General features: G+C 39.3%; 1 protein-coding gene across 1 annotated transcript; it reads right to left on the reverse strand.

Annotated features, from left to right (window-relative positions):
• Positions 1 to 1,411: 1,411 nt before the first annotated feature.
• Positions 1,412 to 25,793, reverse strand: stim1a (stromal interaction molecule 1a). Its single transcript, XM_042226915.1, has 13 exons — positions 25,569 to 25,793; positions 24,758 to 24,893; positions 21,767 to 21,897; positions 18,255 to 18,369; positions 15,568 to 15,679; positions 15,125 to 15,240; positions 12,037 to 12,214; positions 6,450 to 6,642; positions 5,273 to 5,373; positions 4,904 to 5,133; positions 4,016 to 4,096; positions 3,031 to 3,451; positions 1,412 to 2,615 (listed from the first exon to the last, which is right to left on the reverse strand). Exons 2-13 carry the CDS (start codon positions 24,879 to 24,881, stop codon positions 2,138 to 2,140), a joined length of 2,280 nt encoding a protein of 759 aa, XP_042082849.1. The 5' UTR covers positions 24,882 to 24,893; positions 25,569 to 25,793; the 3' UTR covers positions 1,412 to 2,137.
• Between the last annotated feature and the right edge of the window lie 809 nt (positions 25,794 to 26,602).

The raw sequence follows: 26,602 nt of genomic DNA on the forward strand, positions 1-26,602 counted from the left end.
TCATACTGTTACAGGATATACCCTCGGACATTCAGCATTTCATCTTTGAATATACATTACTGTATACATCATGCACTTTTGTCTTCTGTGCAAAAGGGGCTCAAGGTTTAGAACACACTACAAATACAAAGGCCTCTGACAGAAATCACAATTTGGCACTTTTACATGATTGACTTCCTGCCTCCATAAAACGTTAACCAGAAGTGGTTACAACTTTAAATTTTCAGTCTTGTACAGAGCAAAATACTTTCCTTAATTATAGCCCTTACCAACAACCAATCCTCACTGAAAAACTGCTGTGGATCTTTTAATGTCCACTAAAAAGACAAACAAAATAATAAAACTAAAAGACAGGACAGCATAGCCCAATCCACATTACGTGAAAATTGTGGGATCCTGGTTAACCTTCAAGGGGCTATTCTTACAAAACAAACCCAAAGGTGTACATTTTCTTATGATATACAGGTGTAGAAAGCAAGCATCTCTAGCATTTTCTTTTCACAATGTGTATCCTAACTTTAAAATTAAATACCTAAAGATACCATTGCATTTCATGGCTGCCACTTCAAACATTTTGGTAATTTATTGCCTAATAAAATTTTTTGTTTCTATATACACCCTATTTTTAGTCTTCAAACACCTGATAACCGTATGGTTCAGTGAGGGTGTGTGTAAACCCCCAGTTTAATCAGTGATAGTCCTGCTCTCTGGGACTAAGTGTTAAGATAAGCTGGATATTTCAGCAAAGAGATAGAAGAGACATTCTTCACTCTCCCATTTTTCAAATGCACTAAAACTCAAAACCGCAAAAGGTCTGATGCTGGTCCTTTAGATACTTTGCAAGAATTTACCTCTAGGGTGCAATATAAATACATTTAGACCCAGCAGTTAATGCTGATACACTAGGACAGCTTATTAGGGCTGTTCTATGTGGAAAAAAGATAACTGATTAATATTCTGAGAAAAACATTAAAACCCTTAATAATTATCTTTTATCTTTTTAAAAATGTGGTTTCTATTGCTAAACAGAAAATGGCCAAGTTGAGGCGTGATGCAAGAATAACTGTTACACAAAAGCATCTCATGCAAATCAGTATATTTCTTCTGAATAACCCAATAAACAGCTATACTTAATGTGATATTATGGGCTCCCAGATAGTTGCTGACTGCATCTGAATAATGTCAGTAGGAATAATAGAGGCAAAGCACCATCTAGTGTGATGAGATTGCTTTACAAAAAGAGGAACATTTTTATTTTTCTATATTTGTGACTTCAATGTGAGACTATAGTTTTTGGGTTTTTTTGCATTCATTTTAAAAATAAATTTTCCACCTAAGTCCTCATAAAAGTTAGGATTTTTTCTTTTTCAGAGTATCACCCCCTCCCTGATCCTTTTTTATTATTTTTTTATTATTATTATTATTCCCTAGAATGGCCCTAAGAAGGCATCGTAATATACTGAGTTCAAATAGCAACACGCAACATTTGTTTTTACAGCCAAAGGTAATATACAGGAGCATTCTAATACACCTCTTGTATTTGAAGATCCCCTGAATGTGTCATTTTCTCTGCAAACAAGACATCAACAAAAAGAAAACAGACAAAGTGTACCCATCAATAAAAAGAAAATAGTCAGGAGTGCGCATTCACTTTGGACTTGTAGGTGTTTTGATAGTAATAAAAGAAACAAGTGTTGTCTAAGCAGGTTAACAACAAGAACCAAGCAAACACTAAGAGCATTCGAGTATCTGTCAAACAAAAGTGAAGACATGCAAAATGTTATAGATTGTAGAACAAGAAGGAAAAAAAGGAAACAACAAGTGGGAGACATATTTCCCTTTGACACTGGCACAAGTTCCTGCAGAATAAATAATACTTTACATTCCAATATACAAACCTGCCCATTCCCCACATACTCAACATTGACCAAGTGTAAGCAGATAAAGCTGGGTAAAACAGTCCACAGTCTCTCAAAGTAGGTGTTGTAACCTACAAAAAGATTCAATGACAAAAAATCTTGCCATCATGTGACCATTAATGAACCCCCAAAACTAGAAACTAAAAAAACATAACAAAAACAGGTTAGACAGAGGAATACAGTCAGACAGCTTTGGTAGCCCATAGTTCATTTAGCTTTTATTTCCTCTGTTTTTTGAAGATCTTGAAGGTATGTTTCTTACGGCTGGCAGCTGAATCTGTATCTTCTCCTGTTGAACCACTATCTTCCTCTAGAGGGCTCTTCTTGGAGGACAGCTGTGGGATGCGGCTGTTGGCTTTAGCTCCCACCACTCCTACCTGCCCTCCTGTTGGTGATGGTGTGTCAGGTTCAGTGGAGTTTGGGCTGAGTGAGCGAGATGACTCAGACAGACTGTTGATCTCTCCCAGGCTGTAGACCTTCTTCATGAGTATGGGGCTGTCGGGACCTCCCTCATGAACACGAGTCCCTCCATTGGGGGTGTGAGCATGCAGTGAGACGGCATCATCTGCCCGGTTGGACAGGCCGTGCATGAGAGAAGTGGGCTTGATTAGGTGGCCTTTGGAGCTGTAGGCAGACAGCCGATCACCAACTTGTGAAAGGGACAAAGAGGAGTCTGAGTCGGAGCGATTTAGATCCCTGCAGGAAGGAAAATTCACAGGTTAGAGAGGGAAAAATCAGATCCAAGGAATGTTTAAAAGCAGCTTTGCATGCTTGAGTTTATCTACACTATGCCTTGAAAGTCACGGACACGCAGGGCACAGGCTGGATAGTGGGGCTCCACACTTGTTAGTTGAGCAGGCAAAGAACACGAGGAACACTGAGAGGTTGAAAGAGAGTAAATGCAAAGTTTCTGTAATGGCTTAAAAACAGCGAAGGATGAGAAATTTTATAAAAGAAAAAAAATTACAAAATAAAATGGAAACATAACAAAATGAATATACTAAGGGAAGTGTATCTACTCTACATGTGTTATCAAGGTAAAACCATGACAGGTGGTGTAAAAACACCCACGCACATGCAAAGTGTGTGGAGAACAGAGACAGATGGGTACCCGAAACTGTCGCTGCACGAGGAGTGCACTTTGGAGACATCTGAGAATGACAAATCAGGAATAGGATCCATGGGCTGGAAAGAAGCATGGTATGCATGGGAATGAGGGGTTGCACTGCCACCCACAAAGCTGGGTAAGCAGGAGGAAGATGAGGATAAGGATGATGACGACTGAGGAATTTGGCTGGAAGTAAAGATTATGGATGGGTGAGAAACGGCCGAGGAGAGGGGAGGCAGAGGGAGACAATCGAGCTGCCCAAACGAGTGGCTGCGTGAATGTCTGAAGGTAGCCCTAGGCCTCGAATGGTAGGGGGTTCCCTCGCCCTGCTGCCCTGCCAACAGGCAACTCTCTACCAACCTCTGGGAGCCCAGGGCCAGCTGGGGATCAATGTGGCGTTGGCGCAGAGACATCATACTGGGAGCTGTTGGCACAAAATAACAGCGGTAGTAACATTAACATAAAATGAATGGCTGATGGAAAAAGTGAGAACAATGAGAAAATTACTGAAAAGATGCTTTAGTCTTTGGAAATGTTACACATTATTAAATATAAAAATACACAAATTTTAGCCTCTTTACTCCACAATAGTGATGCATATCAGTAAAATCCCAACACTTGTTTAATCTTTCCATCTAATAAAGACAAATTATAAGAATATAATAAGTTTAAATAGGAAAAAATTGTTTCTTTAAAAAAGAAAAACAAATACAAAACAATAGTGGAGTAGAAAAAAGGGGTTTGTCTGGAGGAGGGGCAACATTTAGGAGGAGGATTTCAATACCAAGCAAGCAACTAAGGTCAGGTCAGGGGTGTTTTTAAATGAAGGCAGCATGGAGAAGTTTTTTTTTTTATTTTTTTTTTTTATTACAGCTGGGTCCATCTGGAGCATACTGCCAGTTAAAATGTATGAAAACTCTTTTTAGGCAAAAGCGGAGATGGGAAGGTCAGACTGAGGACTGAAGTGGGGCATGAATAAATGGCCAACCAGGATATTTCCACACGGGCTGACAGTCTGAACCAATGGACCACAGGTCACTAGCTCGCCGTTCCAACAGTCGATTGCCATCTGTAGTTGGACCAATGAGACAGCAGTGGGAGCCAAATACCAGAGAAGTGGTGGAGGGAGAGAGGGGAGTGAGACAGGCAGTGTAATTAATGTTGATTAAACACTTGTTCACTTGTGCAGCAAATTGGAGCTCCAGTTACCTAAACCCATAACCTAACATATAAAGTCAAATATGGTTTGAAACCGACATATGTATAAAGATGTATGAATTCTACAAGAACTGTAAGGTGTGTAAGAATCTGAGTTGTGTTTTTTGGTGTTCCTATCTTGGTCCTAAATAGGAATATAATTCTGGCAGTGACTACATCTGAAGTATTTCCTTTTTTGGCATCCTTCGAAAAAAAAAAAAGCTGATCCAACATATCTATAACACGTAACATGACACAAGCACTACAAATCGGCCAACACAAAAAATTGTTCTCTTTAAGAAGTATATTTTTCTTTGGGTTTCAGTTTCAAGAGGAAAATCATGGCAATCTTCAGTTTCAATAATTTACTGAATGAAATAAACAAATGTATCCAAAATAACAGTTAACAAAAAGGCAAGTGGTACCGTGTGTAAAACAACAAGACAATTATCTGAATTTACATAGTGTGAAGTGTAAAACAACATTCAATACTCATTTTCGACATGTCTAACCCCCACTACCGTCAGCACCATGGAGGCAACAATAATACATGTAGCATTAGGTCCAAATTGTCATGTGAGCTGATTTTTGGATTTCCCAAGCAGAGCCTTGGAGGAAGGTTTAGGGATTTTTTTGCTAATCCCCACTGAAAGGCTGAGCGTTTCGGAGGAACTTTTACATGGCAGAGTTCCGGGTACGATATCCTCGTCCATGTCGTCCATGTCGTCAGACATGATGAAGTGCTGAGGTGTAGCTCTGCCGCCCATGAAAGTGGGGTCGAGGTTGAGGGCCGAGGCCAGTGATGGGAGGCCTGGATTGTTGACAATGGTAAAACCCGTTAGGATCTCTATCTGCTGCCAGCGATGCAGCCTCTCTCGCAGAGCAGCGGTCACCTCGCCAAGGGCTTGTCTGCAAAAGATCAGAAGAAAGTATTTAAAAGAAAAGTTTGCAAAGAGGAGAATGTATAAAATGTATGTATGAAATCATCTTTCCTCAGCTTTTATTTTTTAACAACATATCAACGCACAATTAAGAGTCTCTAACTTACTTGGCTGCTAATATTTTGTGGTCCACATCATCCAGGGAGGAGCTGTGAGCCACATGGAAAGTCCCGAAGAGAGTGTTCCTCTTTTTCTTTATCTTCTCTGCCTGCGAAAGCAAGTGACCAAGGACTTATCAAGGTAAGCAGGAGGAAGTGGAAAGTGGTGCCCAGGTTACAACAACTGACCAAATATTTAAGAACAGGAAAAGCTTCATGGGTAATGAATACAGAATTTGTGGAAGTTTACCATTTTTGGATATTAAATTATTAGATAAAGCTCTATTTTTATGATATTCTATTTGTTTAACATACACAAGGAAATGTAAATTATATTTTTAATGCCCTAATCTATTTGGCAAGGAGTTGGTTGATTTTGTTATGATGTTGTAGTACATGCATTCACCAATATGGGTGAGCTGCAGCCATTTCTGTAGAGACTCTGGTGGCGACCAGTATACGTGAATCCAAATTTCTTGCTTCTTCAATGCATGCAGACATGCAAAAGTTTTACTATTAGCATACTAAGATGAGAAATAAGGAAATGGACCAAAAAAATTGACAATTTTTAGCTTTTCCAATATCACAAATAAAAATAGCAAACTGAAATGCTCAGATGTAACTCAACATGAATAAAGGTGTCTATAACAGTAATGCCCCATTTTCAAACAATGAATTTTGGACAATTTATGTAAATAAGTCGAAATTTCAATAGTTCCTTTCAACTGACAAATAGGAGAGTCTGAAATATGAGGTTTGGACATTTACATGTTAATTACTAATAATCCAGATTACCTGCACTATTCTTTAAATGGGTACAATGGTATAGAGCAGGGGTTTCAAATCTAGTAAAGTTGGGCTTGTATTTATGAAACAGCAATATATGGAATGTAGAAGCCCTGTTATCCAAATTAGCAGGAAGTCAAATTTGCAAAAGATAGAATTGTGACTGTGAATAATCTACAAGAAAACAGTTTCAACTTATGTACGTGGGCTGAACTGTGCTGCTTCTGCCAAATTCCAAAGGACAAAGACTTGAGTGGGTGTATTTACACTATAGCTAGTGTGAATCTGAAAGACCTAAACATACTGTGCCGATGCCACCTTGGAAGTCTTCTTCTCTATTTACTCAAATTCACTGCTTCTACTTTGTGGACTACAGATTGCGTTTAAATGTAACTGATCAGACTGCAACCATTACCTGTTCGAGCTCTTCTTCTGCATACTTTTGGCGACTCAGCTCATTCTCTGTGCCTTCACGCAGCTCTCTCAATCGTTGGGCCTCCTGCTTAGCAGCGTTTATCTCATCCCTCAGCTTCTGCTCGAGATTTACCTTCTCTACTTCAACTGTTCGATGCTCCTCCTGGGCAATCTGCAACCTAAGGAAAAAAGGACCAAAGGTCATGCTCAATTTTTAGTCAGTGGCTGCTTACTAAGCCCAAGCAACTGAAGCCGTGTTGGAGCTATTGTTATTTTCTATGAACTATGGAGATGTGCTTAGGTTTGAGCAACCCTGGTCAAAATTTCTGTTGCAGATTGTTGGCTGTCTAGCAGTCACTGCTCGTTTGTTGTCTAATCAAAAATTTTGGATTATATTTAAATCAGTGGATTGAGAGGGCCAAGGCAAAACATTCAGGTCGATCCTCTTGAGGTAGTCCATGGTGCATTTTTAGGGTATATTTAGGATCATTATCCGGTTGTATAATCCAGACTCTTGTCATCTTCAGCTTTTAGCAACAGACTGCTCCCAGAATAAACTGCCTTTATATTATTCAGCTATTTAGTACATTCCTCCCTCTATCAGCGAAAATGTTCCATGTACCACTGGCTGGAGCACAAGCTCAAAGCATGATCAATCAACCCTTGTACTAACAGTTGGAAAGTTCTTTTTGTGTAACTGTAGCACCCTTTCATCTCCAAACATACCTTTGCTCATCACAGCAAATAAGTTCTATTTTAATCTTATCCTCCAACCTCAGGATTAATTTCTAGACTGTATCAGGCTTGTTTAGAGGTTCATATGCATGGCTTTAATGCTGAATTTTGTGCTAAGCAAGCAGGATTTTGAAGACTGCACAGTGGAAAAAAATGCACCATCAGTCTGCCAAGGATTTTTTTTAGTCAAAGAGAAATTTTGATTTACCTTTCCAGCTATCCTAGTAGCATCAGTTTTTTTCAGTGTTCCAGACCTTAACTTGACCACCACCGATCCTGCTAAATACCATTTCTTAATTAGGTTAAATGCTTTGGCGTCTTCAAAAAAGGCTTTTCCTGCCTTCTGGGCAGTGCTCAGTGCTGCACCGGCTTAAAGGAGCCCTTGAGTGCTAGTTGTTATGACAAGTATTAGAGAGGCAGAGGATTTATAAAGCTTTGACTTTTGGTAAAAGGTACCTGGAATCAAATTTTAAATCTTTTGTGTTTCTTGTTCTTTTTTACTCAACAATTGCAAAACACATTAAAGAGATAGTTTTCTCTCTGACATTATTTCTTTTAGAAAGTTTATCTTGTGCTGAAATCAACAGAAATGTTTACTAGGGGTGCCTAGGTTGCATGCCATCGTAGGCATTGCATCAGCCATGCATCACCAGAAACAGCTAACATGTAGAAGAGCAAAGGACTGTGGTCAGCTGCTAGGCAGCTCACAATAATCTGACATCAGAGGAAGCAGAGCCAAGAAGAGAACAGCTGTCAGGATTTAAGTTTAGAACAGTACAGTGTGGCACCCAGTGCTCCTGTAGAGTTCTGAACATGCAAGTGGTGGATATAATTAGACTAGCCTTTAAAACAAAAACAAAAAAAAGGAAAAAAAAAAAGCCTTTGAAAGCGGGCTTGTCACCAATAACACGATTGTTTTCACTGAGACACACACCATTCCGATATACTCTCATCTGTAACCATTCAGGTCCAACTAAACCCGTGATGTGGTTACATTTATGCAGGACTTTGTAATATTTTTCAATTGAAAAATGTCACTGGCCTTGATAGCCTGATGAATATAACAAGTCCCAGAACTACAGTACTACATATACTGTAATACAACAAAATAAATGCTGTTGTTTTCAAATTTCTGTTTTGTTGTTTTGTTAAACATGTGGCACAAGGGCAGAACGTACAAACACATTTCAGTCACCAGGGAGCAGCACTTTCCCCCACTGAGGCTGAACACAACAGCAGAAGTAGTACACAAGCGCAGAGAATTGAAACTTGATCCAGACCATGAGCTATGGAAAATGTTGCTGGTGGGCAGTCCTGCTAATGCTTTCGACCCTGACCTCTGCCATTCTCTAGCTAAAATTTGAAAGCACTGGCTGAGTAACAGTGTCCACAGAGTAGATGCCAAATTCTGTTCCTGAATGAAATGACCTGAATTACAGAGCTTAAAGAATGCAGACACAATGTCTCTGCAGACTTTGCAGGTAATGTTACTGAATACACACTGATATTATAAGACATACGTAGCCTTATATGCCCAACCTTTAAGTTTTTTTCACATGCAATACAAGCTGTCCCTGTCGCCAGTCCTTTTTCAGGCCTTTCATCTGCACACCACACCCAAATTCAAATGTGGGTGAATTGCATCAGAGCTGACATGTTTAACAGTCATGCTTAAAACACTCGCCCACCAGTGAAGGGGGAGGCCAGGTCAAAGAGTGTTGTAAAAGTCACCCAGGAAATCCAGCTCTCGTCACAACCTCCTTACACTGTCTCCCAACAGTGAAGCCATGTTTGGACCAGGCTACTTGACAGCATCGCAGGATCTGCTTAAAGGTATGGAAAGAGAGCAGCTGGCTGCAGGGATCAGTAGGAAACACACAACTAAAGACAGAGCACAAACCTCTCAAGCTGCTGATTTTTGTGTGGCGGTCTTATTGAAACAAGCATGCCTGAAAAACCTGCTGCCTGTCTGATAGCCTATTATACCAGAACCTGCATATCCTTTGGCATTCATATTGCCTCAGAAATGCACACAATACCCATGCTTGTACAGTAATGCAGCCCTATAATCCTCATGACCTCATACTATTGGTTTTGAAATGACTTGACTCAACAAAAGTATTTGATCCCGTGGTCTAGCCTTTTCTGTCATAGCATTTATTATGCTAGAAAAGGTCGCATGCAGTATTGCCAAAAATAGGACGCCCTTTTTGCATGCAGTCACACTTTTGCACAAGCCCGCATGCTTTTCCTGCCACTCTAACCCACAATCCTCTGAGCCAACTACACATAAAGCAAGAGGGTCAAAGCTCAAAGCACACCAATTTGAGGCAGCTGCAGTTCCCACTGAAGCTCTCAACTTGCATTTCAGATATTTTTAATTAAATAGAATTTAAATGACCTCTATGGCCAAAATGAACTGAGTTGAAGTTTAAAATGCAGCTGAACAAAAAACTGCTGAATTGTAACAGGCAAATTTTACTGCAGTGCTGAACAAACAAGCATAATTCAGGGATCTGAGCAGTTCCTGTAAAGCACTATACTACTATCTGCAGACAGACAAACTACTAATAAGTATTACGCACAACCATGGTGCAGACTGTTTACTTGCATGGGATACTAAATAATGTCTGCACTTGCTGGCCTTTAATATTTACTTAAGGTTTGCCAATGTGATCTGTAGAGGAGAATTAACTATGCGTACTTAGCTTAGCAAAAAAAGGAAAGTCAAAATCCACTTCAAAGATGCTAGTGGCAGGTGTTTTACAAACAGTCAAAGTATAAATCCACAGAGTCAACACAAAGACTAACTTGGCAGCGTCAGAAGGACAGAGTTTGACCTCACTGATTTGTCCCCATTTAAGCCATTAGTTGCACTGTTTGTTGGAATTCAGCAGGAAACTCCCACAAAACACTTTTCCCTCCACCTAGTGTACTGAAAGGAAAAGGAACTAACAAAGAACATGTCTGTTACAAAAATATGCTGATGCAGGAGATAAAGGTGCAACTGTAAAAAAAAAAAAAATCAAGAATCCATGACAGACACAAACATTAGTTTCAGTTCAGTCAGTAAGCACTGACAAAGCATAAAATGAATATTTCAAAAGCCTGTCTCTTGAACAGCCCATTTATCCCCCATTTAACATACAAACATTAACGTATGTGGGTAATAAGGGCAGTCAAAGAAAAATTTGCGACAAGAGTTCACCTCTCCCTTTGTTCTCAAGAATAAAGACAAGAATGTTACGCAGTTATGTGGCTCTTTCGAGTGGCCTGAGCTTATTCCTTTTTTAAATTTACCTGAAGATGACCTCTCCCCCAGTGGATAAACTGTGTTAGAGATGCAAAACCATAAAATGGGAATCTCTTTGCACCTTCAAGCTCAAAAACCTTTGGTTCATGTATCACGTCAAAACTGAGTTCAAGTCTCCTTGAAAGGCAAAATAGGATATGCACTTCAAAGCACATTCTGAGCATTCCTTCAGGTATTAGCAGGACTAAAATAGTTAGATTAGCCTTTCTTTTATTCACCAATTCATGTAGCTTTACTTTAAAACACTGAAATTTCATCTCATTTCAAACCTTAAATCACAAGACAGGCTGGAATGATCCGATGGCCAAAAAACTCCTCAGAGTATGAAATATTTTGCATTATAAGATATAAGAAAGGGCAAAGTATAAAACGTGCGATTCAAAAGTTGTTTTTTTTTAAAGAGTTCTAAAATTCTAAAAGGTTTAGCCCTGAGGTTTGGCCACCATTTTACAAATTCCTAAGATTTTTCTCTTCTAAAAGAAAAGTGTGATTTTGATCACTGGTACTTACAATGTGTACTTTTAAACAATTTGTCAGAGTATAGTCAGAAGTGATGGCTGGAGACTAAATTAAGAATTACCTTTACGACTACGCAGATATGGAGGCTATAAAACTGCAGCCAATGCTACCAGTAATAAGCAGTGTTTTCGTTTGTTAAATAAAGAAGTAAGCATGCCTTGATCACATGCATCTGCAGCCAGTTAATGTGTGACTTGCTGTGACATGCTCGTGTATGAAGCCAGAAAAATAAATAAATAAAACAGCAGAAAAAAACCCCTCATGCAATCAGACAGCTTCACGAATGCATGAAGCAAACCTTCCACCATTGATCCAAAGACTTTGGCTTCACTAAATTAGTCACCTGCTTAAATCATATTTGAACATAAAAACGCTCCGTGGAATGGGTACATTGAGGCCTGATGATAACTAAGTATAAACACATAAGTGCCCGGCGCTAGAGCAGGTCTGCCAGTCTTTTATAACATAACACAAGTTCCTATTTGAGAACAATGAATGCCATTAATCAAACCTTTCCCAGGATTGTGTGCAAACCTGGGAAAACTATATACAAATCCAAACAATCAAACCAGAAAAATATTGAAAGTTGAGAGCAAAAGAACTAGGGAGTAACCCTGCAAACATGCTACAACGAGTCAGGCCGTTGCTTTGATTGTCATTCAAGGTTGGATATCAGCAGAATGTTCAAGTGGAAAATAAAAATCTTCTGTTCACTTGTGACCTCCACCATTTAGAATCAGTAAATGTTGGAGGTTTACAGCTCAATAAGCTAATAAGCTACTAATGTCAGAAATAACCGTTTACAGCTGATTATTATAGCACACAGTTTAATGTATGAGAGTTATCCTCAGACAAGTGGATGATGAGTTTAAATGTATTAAAAGCTCAAAAGTTCTCATGTGAAGACAAAAATAACAGTTTCATATTAAATCTAAAATGAACGCCATGTGCAGAAAATACAATTAAATGTAATAGAGCTTGTGTTGGTGTTGGGAAAAACCCTCACTTCTTTTGTAGGTCATGCAGACTCTGCTCAGCTCTCTGCAGGCCCTCTAGGTCCTTCATCATCTTCTTCATATGGTCCTTAGAGTAGCGGTTCTGGATGTAGGCAAACCAGCATCCACCCATGCCTATGACTATTGACACGACCAGCATGAAGTCCTTCAAGTGGTTATGTCTATTCACTGAATGAAATAAAAAGACATGAGGTTACATTTTAGTAAGACAAGAAACTAAGTCATTAAGCAGGCCTATAGATGAGGAGATGCATTTTGGTCAGCAACATGTATTATAGGATAATGCTGTTTAACAACACAGAAATTTTACAAGAATGTGGTGTAAAACTTGAATCTCATAGTCATATTGCAACTGCTGTGGAGTGACACAAATAGAAGGCTCACCAGCACAATTTCAGGTTGCGGTGAGAGGGACCCAGTGCAAAAGACCACGATAAAGACAGCTTAACACGACCTATTTTAATCTGGGGAAGCTGTGAAGCTAAAGCTCAAACTTTAGCTGCAACTATAAGTATTCATTGACGTTATCACTGTGAGGGTTTTATAGATTTTCAGAGTCACAATAGCTTGGAATCAAGTATCCTACTTGTAAGAACACATCCCCTATTCAGATCCCTTTACAACCACTAACAGAATAACTTAAAGTTAAACTCAAGCTGGGAACTAACAACAGATATTTGTCATTTGATGTGTCGAAGAAATAACATGCATGTAGCAGCTAGCGTAGTTTCTCAAAGTTTTGCAAGTTACACAAGTTTTTCTTGCAAAACCTGAGTAGGAGTATACAGGAAAGAACAGTATACTTCCTGGAGTGAGACAAAGGGAAGTAAAATGAATATATCAGTAGATCGTGCCAGCTCGACAGACAGAACTTCTACAACACAAGCTGTAAATCTCGAGTACCTGTACAGCTCAAGTCTTATCAGTTCCACTGAATAAGTAAGAATAACAGGAATGCACTTTGCATACAATATATCCATATTTTTTTAGTCTGACCTGCATGTAGCCTTGGAGGGCAGAAACACAGTTTTTAAAATGAAGGCCAACACTGGACAATCCAGAAGTACAAGCCTGTAAGTTTTTTACCTATTCCAGGCCAAATATTTAGACCACCTGTCAGAATAAGATGAATAAACAGCAAGTTGTGGGCACTTGAGAACCATGCATAGTAACCACAGAATTTTAATCACTCTCTGCCCCTGCCATACATAGATAATGTACAGAATAACTCCTTTTACATTGATGTAAGAATAAAAGCACACAGATAGGTTTTTCACCTCGTTTTGATCAAAATGGGTCAATAACGTCTAGCTGACAGGCAACAGAAGAAAAACCTTATTTTGGTGGTCGCTCCTCCAATAATGTGACCTTGAGTAACAGATCTTTACCTCTTAAATGACCTGGAACACAATAACCCAAAATGAGTCATGCTTACTGAAATGCATGTCTAGTGCATCATAGTTCTTCACTGAGCACAGACGCTAAAATGAAAAACAGGGCATTATCTCTGAGAATGCAATTTCCTGATGCCACTCCTCTGCTGGGCTATTTATTGTAGGCAATTTCCTTTTACATACAGTGAACAAAACATTCAATTTCTTTCAGGAATACCACCAAGAGAGCATCAAGTGACAAGTAATTAGCCACAGAACTGGAAATAACAGGACCCAAACGAGCTTGGGTTAATTATTACACAACTGTTGGCCAGATTAGGTGCAACCTTTTGTGCAGTGTGTCTTAAAATGCTGCTACGCTTCACAGTTGGTCAGTCTGGCTGTTAGTGGGACCCCCTGGTTTTGAGAGCTTGTCAAAGCCAGACAGCCCTTGCTAATGTCTTCCTGCGGGTGACTCTTACAAAACACATTCACAATGACACATGCCAGACACACACCACTACACACTCTTCCCCTTTCCTGTTTTTTTTTTGTGTGTGTGTGTGTGTGTGTGTGTGTGTGTGTGTGTGTGTGTGCTTAAAGCAAATACCTGGTTCCACTGACTGTTTATTAGATTTTCTTTTTTTCTTTTTGACGTCTCATAAACTCTTCTAAATACACACCTTTACTCTATGAAATTCCTGGGAAATAATTCTCCAGTATCAAAACAATTTTTAAAAAAAAAACATCTAAACTGCTGACAGGACATATGATATCGAAGACAACCTATCCATTGTGATGTTACAAATCCCTAAGGAGCTAAAAAAACTGAGAAACCCCTAAAGGATTACAATCTACAAGTGCAGAATTGGAGCAGAGATAGTGGAGAAGAAGAGGATGAGTGGAGTGTTTATTTGCCTCTGTACGCAGAGTGATGTGTCTGGAATACAGAGTAGTGTGGTCTAACAGTCTAAATCTTCCTGAGTCCCTGAAATTGATACAGGTGGTACAGGATTTCCTAAGCTTAAATGATAGCACTGGGTTGAATGAGCATACACCTTTCACAATTGTGGGTTATGTTGTTTATACTCGTACACTGTTGTGTCTGCGTTTTACTAACATGAGTCATGAGTGAAAGCCAATTAATCTTTAACAATAGTTAAATTAACTGGAATTCAGAATGGGGAGAAGACTGTGGGACTTACAGAGTCTATACACAGATTGTTACATCTGTCAGAAGAAACAAACACAAGCTAAACTGGCAAATTATGAGTTACTGCTTCAGTCTAATGAGGAAGCTAGCCACAATTACAGTCTATTACATTATGTTTCACAGAGGTATAATCCTTCCACTAATCAATACGCCACATTTCATTACCAAAGAGTTATTGAGATCTGCTTTGCTGTGATGTGTAGCGTTTCTGGAAAGGTGCTATGGCATGGCTACAGTTAAGATTTAGTGCAGTACTATAAATCAAGCATTGCATAGACCTGGTGACTCTGGCCACAACACTTCACAGGGACAAAGAGCGAATGAAAATGAGAGCAGTAGACCAAATTGGGCAGGATGTTGGTCATGTTGGTAATGAAACTTATTTTCCACAGTAAAACATTTGAATGCAAGAGATTCATATAGTAGACTGTCTGCTGGGGAAGCCGTGTTTCTAAAAGTCAGACACGACTTGCAAAAAATAAAGTTACATACTCAGTGGTGCTCCAAAGAGTACGGTGTCCAACGATTTGAGCTGCAACTTTTGCACATGGCTTCGATCCAAAATCTTCAGAATAGAGAGTGTCAGAGTGGTGTTCTTTACAGCAAGCCTGAAAGAGACCAGACGTGCATTCATTTCGCAGGAAGAAAGCGGGACACACACACACACACACACACACAACAAAGATTGTAATGCGATCGCTTGACAAGTCCTTAATTCATCAAAGGTAAACTAAAGTAACCCATATCAAAATAAAACAGATTAACAAAGACAGCCAATTTAATGACTTTAAAAAGTTGTATTAAGTACATAAAAATATCTCCACAGTAATAAGTAAACCAAGACACTTTATCACACACAGTGATGTGTAGGGTTCATAGATCGGTTCAGTTTGAAAAAAGAAACAAAGGAAAATAAAGTCATGATGATGTCACACCTTGGCATGGCACTTCCATTGAAATTCATCTTGCGAAATGCATCCACATACTGTGGCAGCTCCACATAGCTGATGAGCCATTCCACCACCTTGTCCACTGTCCAATTATACACTGTTGGCAAAAAGAAGAAACAAAATATTCACTATAATTACAATTCTCAGTCTTTATTTTGCACCACATTGGTTGTTCCCGAAGCGACAATTATTCTTTCTGTAGCCCAAAATATAAACACTATGAAAAAAATCCAATCAAACTACAGATAATGAAATGACAATGAAAAGTATTTCCTTCAACTCTTATAACAACCTACAAACAAAAAAAAAAATGTGACAAATACATTCTGCTAGTAAGACGAGTGTATTAGTAATAAGCGTGTAGCTGATTTATCGGTTGATCTTTGCTTCCACCCTCACCTATGAATATGAGTACTGGGTAGTGACCAAAAGAGTTAAACTGCGATGGAAATGAGCTTCCACCAGTGATTGGCCGGACTCAACCTTAAAGATAAAGTGAGGAGCTCGGCCATTCAGGAGGGGCTCGGAGTCAAACTTACTTCCCCACAGTAAGTCAGGAATCTATGGGCAGCTGACCAGCATGCCTTCCCAGACACCTACTAGGTGAGGTGTTCCATGCATGTGCTACTAGGAGGCGGCCCCGGGGCAGACCCAGGACACAAGAGAGATTAGATTTATGGTTTGGCTTGGGAATGCCTTGGTGTTCCTCTGGGAGAGGTGGAGGAGAGGAAAGTCTGGGCATCTTGGCACAGACTGCTGCCCCAGGATTAAGACCCAGATACATGACAGAAAATGGATGGATGGACATTCTGCTAACAAATATCATGATTGATATTTAAGACAACATCAGAACTTGAATCAGTCTTCACAGATAATAATCAATTGTAACTCAACAGGATTTCCTTTCTAAAACTTCCTGCTTCTAAATTAAAATACCCCATAAAAGCATGTCTGGCATTATAGCAGTGTTTGTCACTAGTGTTAGCTGTGAATACATATAAGACAAAGGATTTCTATAATCACAAATGTTCCAGATATAAAGACCAAATTACATGCCAGTTTGTCCTCCAGCCTCATTCGTTCTTTCTGTTTTTTATTCATTTTATAATAGTAGAATTCATATTTATTCACGTTTCATAGAGAGAACTCAATAAATAGCTGCAGTATATTTTACTGTCTTGCTATTTTCTAACACAACTGTTTTAAAAGAGAAACTTTGACTGTAATCTTTCACTGTGTTTGAGGATGTTCAAGGAATCCTCCTTGTCAGTTAGATTGTTTTATTTCCTAAATGGATGATTCAGCTCATTCTCAGCCCTCTTCTCATGTGGTGTTCCCCACAGGCCTTCCATTGGGCCATCCACAAATACAGTGCTAGCTTCCACTGTTATGCAGATGATACACAACTTCTAAAGATTCAAGGAATCATGTGGACAGCTGTAGCTTTCCAGCGACTAATTTAAGAGTCGTGTAGCACAACAGTTAGTCAAAGCAATCCAGAAAGGGAATTACACTTCCTTTCTCACGCCAGCAGTTGGTTAGATGACCTCGACTAGATAGAAAATGTTTCACTTGCTTAAAAACAGACTGAAGGCAAAAAATATATAATTCTGAAACCAGAAATAATTAAAGCATGTTTGAATATAGGGGAGCAGAGATTCAAGAGGGAAGAAACCAAGTGTTTCCTGATGTCTGATTCATAGACCTCAGGCAGTCACAACATCTGAAACTAAGTATTAACTATTACTGTAGCAAAGGCTGGAGTAATTTAACCAATGTTCTCCTTTCTAGCTACACTGTAAAAACTTATCTGAGAAACAGCTGTAACCTCATAAACATCAATTCATTTCAAATCTAACACTTGCAGCCGAGAAAAAATGCATCACTATTGCAACTGCATAATACAGGTTGACACAAAATGCATTGTTTGACTGTGTGCATACGCATACTGAATGATCTACGAGATCCCCGCAGCATAACATGCTGACAGGAATAATTGGGGAAGGCAAATCTGATCCCCAGCACCTGGCAGAGAGTCAAAACTGTGAGTTGACTAAGTTAATACATTGCTCCCTTGTACAATAACCCTGTTTCCTTGTTCAGAACCTCTAAAACTTTGTCAAGAAACTGCAATGCAGAGTAAGTCAGTACTGTGAGCAAAACTGTGGTAAAAGCAGTCAGAGGAAAGGGTGCTAAAAGGTGAGTGCCAGATACAGCACATGAAAGTGCTCTGAGTGAGTATAATAGAATACATTAGTATGGTTGGACATAGTCAGAAAGAAGTGTGACTGAATTTTGTGCTGACAGCTTCAACGATCTTAACTCTGGGCCACTCTGGCAGAACAGTGCACTTTGCTGGGCATGCAATCTTATCAACTACTTTGTGCCTTTGTTAATTGAGTGAAAGGGTCAAGCATGGATAAGCTGTAACACACACTTTCAGTCAGAGGGAAGCACATAAACCTTTATTTACAGGCATATAAAAGCTCTGCCATTCTCTGACTGGTAATCAAAGTCACTAAGACTGCTTCATTAAAAATGAAAATCACTGCTACAATATCAAACATTAAGTAGTGTTTGGAGGTATCAAGTGTGCAGAAAAAGGTTTACAACATACAACTCTACATAGAAATAGATGTGAAAGAAAGGCCCTTTTTGCAACAAAACTGTACCTTCAGAGCCCTTCCATGAATTCCACAAGTCCTCCACACTGATGAACTGGTCATCCCCATGGAAGCTGTTATGTTTGGCCTTGGGGTCATGGTAGTTTAAATCTTCTCTCAGGAACTGCAGTATGACAAAGACATTTGTAATGGCTACAAACAAAAACCTTTTACAAGACTTGCATGACAAAATAGCTACACTGTTAAAACATTTGTTTTACAACTGCAATTTCACCACTGAAACTGACAGTGCATTCAAAACTTTGGCTAGCGTATTATGACCAAACTTTGAGCACATCTTTAAGTCCTTAAAGTTGGCTTTGAAAGATGATACCTTTGTATATCAAACTTAGTTGCTTAATTGAAGTGGTGTGAACTTTGCAAGACAAAAATCAGACCCATTGTAATTGGTGCCATGTTCTCCAAACTATCTAAACAAATGTTGCTGCTAAAAGGGGCGAGTGACATCAAGAGTGAAAGGAAAGGGAGTGTCACCTTATATTACCTTGTTGATGTTGCTCCTACAATACAATATTGCTGTAGGGCAATCACTACAACTAAGGTATCGCCATGTTGTCATATGATAGCTTTGGAACTTGGAAAAAAAATGCAAATGCATGGTTCACACCGAGAGTGAAAACGTTAAGTCACAAACCCCATATGAAGATGAGGCTGTGGGGAAAAAACGGTGAGCTCTCAGTTAGGGTTTGTTTACATTTAGGCAGTAAAAGTACTTGGCTATGTTTAGAACGATATCATGAGTTGTGTACAAAACAATAGCCATATAGTTAAAAAAAGCCTTTCAGACAGAACGCCATGAGGGCAAACTTCTCATGTTGCAAAGCTGTGACACCACAAAACATGATCACTTCTAATGAAACCATTATTACAAAGAGGTGCATTGCTTTGTGACAATGCGGAAAGACCACATTTGTAAATGGTGTTTAGGGTTTCTATTGATTGTGAGCACTGTGACCCATTTCACTGCTGTAATATTTAATCCATCGTTTTAGTGCAATTAAATGCAACTCCTGTGGGATATATCCATTGCCTTCACTCGCTTAACATGAAATAAAACATAATAAATACCTCACCAGGGATTTTCCCCTCATTATTTAATTGTGCAACACAGAATGCCATTCTCACTTTTGTTCAAAACTACTATACATTTAATCATAAAAACAGCTTTTTTTGTATTCCTTTTAGAATAAGACAGTGTCATGCTCACTAAACTGTACCAAAGACTGATCGTAGTGTAAATTCCACTTGCATTCTCACTGAAATGGTAATTGTCCCTCACTGGCTTTTGGAACCACATTGCTGATTGCCCACTGTATTGTAGGCTAACCCACTCACCAGGTTTTTAAAAATGAACCCTACATAACATCTAGCACTCCCACAAAAGCAGAGTCATGGGTGAAAGACAGTAATAAGTCATGATGCCTTTCTTTCTTGATAGATTTGTGTGGGAAGATTTCACTACAGTGCAGCAAGATGTCTCTGCTGCAGGTGAAATACAGCACTCCCGAACATATTCAATGGAAAATTAGCAGGACCTGTATAATGTGACAGAGTCACCAAGGTTACTGTTAAGAGACCAGATGTACACTTTCATCTTGCTCGTAAAGAAAGCAACTCCCCACCTTATTTAATCACTGTATGATTAACAAGAAAAAGAGGGTTGTCTTGAAGTACTCTTCATCATCATTTTGAGCTTTCCATTTCTTGGCTAAAAGCCACTACACATACGATTGCTCACTGTGCTTCTCTTCATTATTTGCTTTAGGGGGGTTGCATGCCAAGTGCCCCTCTTAAAAGCAGTGATCGTGCCACCTGCTTTGATCTGGCCTCAGCTGCATAACACAGACTGAGCCCGAACCATACCTGAATCAAGTCACCAGAGGCGGCTTTCTCGAGGCCAAAACTTGTAGTTTACACTAAAGCTTACAGTGCAACATTACACTACTGTACATATGCATATGTATTTTTTTTCTGTTTTGCTTATAATTTATGCTATTGAGGAGAACTACTGTACTGTGCAGTATTACTCTACCATAAGCACAAAGCAGATTGTGGCTTCACAAATCCCCTTTGTGCTACATTTTTTTAAAGAAACTGCAGCATAATTGTCTACAAATCACATGCAAGTTACAACAGGATTTAGTGCGAGAAATACTCTCCCACACCACACCCATCTTCATACTAGGCCTTCATTTGCATGTGTTGTTTTAGGACTGTCTTTTCCATGGTTGTGATTCTACTGTAATGACAAAAGCTGTCAAGAGTATTCAAAAATACCTTTGATTCAACTCTGAGAGGCAAGGGTAGAAAGAATACCAGCTATGCTTTCTAAGCCAGTAAATACACCAGGTTAATTATTTGACAAGGGAAAAGGGTATATCAGCAAGAGCACTGGAGTGCAACAGGATGAACCTACCAGTTAGACAGTCATTATCTGGCCACCTTTGGAGCAAAATCTACAAAATTTTAGATGACAGAGGGTTTAAAGTAACAGCATAGCCACTATATTAGGTACACTCATTCAACTAGGGCTGGGCCATACCATACCGTTCATGGTAATGCCGGTACAATGTTAGGCAACGATAAGAAAATAAAATATTGCGATAGAATATGGGTAAAACGTGCATGTGCAGTGCTTTTGTTTTCATACGCACATGGCCGAAAAAGCATGGCGGCAACGGAGAATGAGAAACGGGAAAGCGGATCGTTTAGTGAAACGGATGAACCAGAATTGGTTTGTAAAAATGCTGCAACTTCAGTGGTGTTTATACAGAGCTACTGGTCCCATAGGCTCACCAAAATTGGACAGAAAAACCATGATAAGAAAACCTATGCCTGTTCTGATAAGTCGCAATTCCTACTGTGATTTAGATATTTGACTTTGTCAGAGACGATATGAAAGGATGGATCCATCCTACCTTGTATCAGTGGTTCAGGCTGCTGTTGGTGGTGTAATTGTGTGGGTGATCGTTTCTTGGCACAGTTTGTGGCCTTTAGTACCAACTGAGTGTAATTTATATGTCACAGCCTACCTAAGTATTGTTAATAGTACCTTTATAACCACAGTTTGCCCACATTGCAATGTGCAATGTCTGAAAGCTCAAATCCTCTCAAACTAGAATTTTGAGCATGACAATGAGTATATAAGGCTCCGAGCACTGTCAGCTTCAGCTCTAGTGAAGTGTGTCCAAGCCTTAGAACACTCCCTCACTAAGAGCAGGATCTCAGCTGGTTGTATCCCTGCCCCTCACTCACAGACTTCAGGAGAAAGAGCTCTCTTTTGAATTGTGAAGAGGGAAAGAAAGAAAAACCCCACCAAAGAAGGATGTCTTATTCTTAGAGCAAGTTAGAAACTGTGTCAGTGAGATAAAACACGAAAGATAACCCTTTGTATCAATATTACTTCACTTCTCCAACACAGAGGGCAGAATTGATATTGTTAGAGTATAGCAACACTTCAGTCTTATTTAACTTAGAGGGCTTTTCAGGTTGTTACTTACGCCATCTGTCTCTACGACATCTACATTGCCGTTTGCATCATCATCCATCTGCTTATGGATATTACGGATAGCTTCAAAGGTGAGAAAGGCATTTTCATCCTTGCATAGTGGCTCATCAATGCGACAAAAATCTGGTGAAGAAACAGAAGTCATATCCACAAGTTGTTAAGTGACAAAGGTCCACGAATTCGTCGACTAATATTTAGTTTTTTCCTTATTCTACAATTACTAATTTACTTTTTACAATCACCAAAAATACCAAACAAACAAAAACAGACAAAAAAAGTACAACTGGATAAAGAGTAGATGTAACTATGCACAGATAAACAAAAAACATTTATATAACATTAGAGGTTTTTGTAAAAAAATAATGTCTAAGATGTTCTTTTTTGCGCTTAGCACTTCATTTGTAACACTGCAACACTGTGATGCAATAAAGGCTAATAGCTTTTAATCTTGTGTACACTTTCCTGCAGAAAAGACAGAAAACCTTCTCAATGTCCCCTGCTGAATTGGCTTCCCCACAGCACTCTCTTTAGCAAAGATAACTGAACTGCAACATTCCTTGGCTGCATAGGAAGGCTTGTTTATATAAGGCCTTTCACTTACTGCGGGCTGTTACAAAGGCAGGTACTTTTGACTGTATCTGCTACACCTATGTGTAGACCAAAAACAGACCACTCACTGAACTGAATCGATCTTAAATAACTATGAGCTTTCAACATGTAGAGGCATCATAATTTTAGATGTCATTGTCACTATTCTGTTTAATGTCAAGAAACTCAGGTTTGCTATTCTACAGGCTTTAGTATTGTATAAAAATATCCGTATGTAGGACTCTAATTATACAGAAATCAAAATGGACGTCTCTTATGATGTCCCTGCGTGCCCACTGTTTTCCTGTGTCACTTTGCTTCCTGAGGGATTACTGATCCTCTGCTAGATATGAGATGATGACGCCACTCCCATTAAGAGGAAAACATTTTTGCATGTGTGCAGCAATGGCAGTTTTAAGAGTGTGTGTGCATTCCTTGATTGAATGCAGCACGGTTCAGGTAAACTTACAAGAACAGTACTCATGAAAGCTTCATATTCTATTGATTTCAAATCTATCTTCTAAATCTATCTTGTATGAACTATATGCAGCTCTGATCTCAGGTATATCTCAGACACTATTTTAACCAATGAAGGGAATGACTAATATTACAAAACAACAAGTTTAGAAAACATAAGTAAGATTAAGAAGCATATATTAAAGCAGTAAGCTTTGCTACACAATTGACTAAATTTTAACCACAAAAGGAAACGATGAAGAAAAGAGTTAAAAGGGAAGCACGCCTTGCCTGCATGCCAACAAGAAATAGTGGTCAAGACTTCCTTTCTGGGTCTGAACTTGGATTTTTTACAGCAACAACATACTCCTGGAGAAACATTTTTATGGAACTTTTTAATCACACTACAGATTACTGACAAAAACCTTGATTCTAGGTTGAAAACTGAGCAGTGTTGACTATCAGGCAAGGATTCTTCTTTTTGTTGTACCATCTTTCCCATAACATGGTGTAGCAGTATGCAAACATAACCTCACTTCCCCTTTCATAAATGAGCTCATGCAGCTTCATCATTAATCAATGACACCCACATTGTTTTTTTTCCTCAACTATAACAGACTGCAGGCATTTGGCTTGCATTGTGCCGGAGGTTACAGTGTAATGCCCCCTCCTACTGATCAACACATCATACCAATCCATGTTTTGTTAATTCCCAGAACTGGATGTTTTGACATGCAGGCTTAGCAATTAAGGACAGAGAACAGAGAGTAAAAATGTCACAGATTAATACCTGAAATAATTTCTGACCATGAATTTGTGTCTGTAAGCCTATAAAACTTTTTTAACTTGCAAAGTGTACCTTATGGTGTGGGTGAACTTCCGTGTAGTTATAAGTTCATTTGTGAGCATGCACGCTTTCAACTTTTAGCAAACTTGCAAAGCCACATACCACAAAGTGATTACTCACTTTCAACGTTAACACACTTTGCGTTAAACAAAAAAAAAAAAAAAAAAGACAGTTATTTCAGTAAAAAGTCTACCACCTGTAACACTCTCAAACGCCAAACCTGGCCTTCTCTCTCTTTCTCATTTGGTTTGCAAACCTCCAGAGACACAAGATAAGATATTTGCATATATATATATATATATATTTTTTTTTAAAAGAGCTCAGGTTACTCACGTCAATCTGTGAGCTTCCATTTAGATGAAGAATACACCCATAGCTTTTCCACCCCATAAATCCTTCTTCCACTGTCTCCCATGATAATTTAGAATACCAGTCAAGCTTTAAAAATCACTGTCACATCAAGAATAAATTATATGGCACACTGAAATTTTTAGGAGTAAAATACATTTGAAGTGCATCATCTCTACTGATGCGTGTAGACGATTTGAGCAGTTTCCCATTTCACTGCACTGTTCAATAATAAAAATGCAGAAATGATTAATTCAGTGGTACTGGTTTGCTATTCAAAAAAGTATAGAAACGATTTACAAGGTAAAAAAATAAAAATCCATTGTAATCCAATAAAAAAATCATTAAACTAGCAGACTTCTAAATAACAAGGTTATAATTGGCTGGTGCGCCTTTGTCTTTTGTGCTACAAGTAGTTGGAAAATAATTAGTCTAATCTATTATTTACTGGAAATAAAATGCCTACATTCACCCAATAGTCATTCTTTCCACTAATGTTTTTTTTTTTTTAATGAACTGCTTATTGTTTGACTCAGTGGCTAGATCGAAGTAGGAGGACAGGGCTTAATGGCAAATGCCAGCCAGACTATTCTCAGCATGGCTACATTTAGTGCCTGCAAACAATAGCAATGTTGTGACACAGACTGCTGTCCTCAAACAGGCGGTATAGTGTGTGTCAAGAGGGATACAATTACATCTTTCACGGTTTGCTATAACAAATTATTGCCATGATTGATTACTCACCTCGCATTCCATTTTCAGCAAGCTGACTGTCCACCGGTGTAGGTGAACTTGGCTTTTCAGTCCAACTTTCTCCAACGAGACACAAACACAATATCCACAAGCTCAAGGATCTGTGGAGCTCCATGACTTGTGTACGCTGGAAATAAGATAAGAGTCCATCAAACACTCTGACAACTCTTGCATAACACATTCGGAGTGTAGTGGTGGTATACTACAACATATGACCGCTTTCCCAGGGACAGGGAACTACGTTAAGCAGCTTATAGCACACCAAGAAATGCTGTTACATAAAGCTCACTTCTCATGTGTGACTCTTCTTCCTGAACGAGCCATCGAACAGTCATTAGCTTACTAATACCTGGTTGTAGCTAAGGTAACCTTTAAGCCATTACTATGCTGGTTTAGTTGGTATGTGGCCTTTTTTATCCCTATAATTCCCCAAAATATCGCTTCAGGAAGAGAAGTAAAAAGATTATGAGAAAGTGACAGAAGTCTGGTCCGTCTCGTAGTTTGATGTCTAAAAAGGGCTTGGCGTGCTAGCTAGCTAGCTCGACATCTCCGTTAACTCGACAATTGGGTGTAATAGCCTCCAATGGAAAAATAACAGTCCAACCTGCCTCATATAGACGCTTCTATAGTTTTCAGATGGAGGTGTTTATTTCACTGTCGACTTGCTGCATTTTCTACAGGCGCACATTAGCGACTGCTGACGTTTAGCTAACCACAAGAGAGAGCGCTACCGACGAGGGATTGTAGTTTTTATCTACGCTGAATGCTACTACAGGGACACCACAACACAGGATAAAGTTACCTGTCATGTATTGGAGCAAGGAGGTCTGTCTTTTCAGCTCTCTGTTAACATCGCAAGAGACGACTGGTCCCGCGTAGCTTAAGCACGGCGAACTCCACCTCCTGTGAGAGGTCTCGCTCTTCCACCGACCGAGAGACCGAACCGAAAAAGCCGCAGAATGTGGACAGACGTGAGCTGTCTTCCTCTACAGTGCAAAGGGACTAGTACTCCCTCCTCCTCCGTATAGTCATCATCGGCTAATGACGCCCCCTAGCGTTTGGAGTGTAGGCTATACTTGATCCAAGCGTCCAAGCTGAAGAGAGACATTAAAGAGACATTAAAACAAAAACTCTAACTTTTTCCATCTCTGCTCTTTGTAGAGTTACACAGCTGAATTCAACAAGCTATAACCAGATTTTACACAAGCCGTCATGGCTGATTGAGTCCATCCCAGATACCATGGCTGTATCCCAATTCAGGGTCTGCAGCCTTAAAGTAGCAGCCTCAACGATCCTCAAGGGCCGCGTACTCGAAGACCGCTAAGGCCGGAAGTGCGAGGCTTGTGAAACGGGACGGTCTAGCCTCCGTTGCGCTGCCCAGGTTGCCTAGCAACCATGATACTAACAGCTGGATACGTGTACAGCTTTGTTTGACAGAAATGAAAGAGAAAATCTTTTGTTCATTTGTTTATTTCTTTCTACATGAGCTTTGATCATTCTCTGTAAGATTAAGCTCAGCTATTGAACGGCGTATATTTTAAAGTAAAGGCTTTAAAACCAAGTTAGTACAAACGTCACTAATGTCACATAACTTTGCCGACATGTGGCCAACAGTAATGTTTAATGTTCTTCTTTATTAAACATTTGCACATAAATAAGTGACATAATATTCAGTACTAAAAAGTTTACTCTTTGGCCGCCCCTCATCCACCTCATCCACCGCAAAATTATCCACACCCACCGCTGCGATATGCATTCTGGGATATGTTAGGCCACGAAGTCTACACTGCCATAGCCTTAAAATTCAGGGAAATGAAGGACGCATTTCAGGGCCGC

The sequence above is a fragment of the Haplochromis burtoni genome, unplaced genomic scaffold (genome assembly GCF_018398535.1).
Source record: "Haplochromis burtoni strain Fernald_Lab_line unplaced genomic scaffold, NCSU_Asbu1 Contig_234, whole genome shotgun sequence".
Taxonomy (NCBI): domain Eukaryota; kingdom Metazoa; phylum Chordata; class Actinopteri; order Cichliformes; family Cichlidae; genus Haplochromis; species Haplochromis burtoni.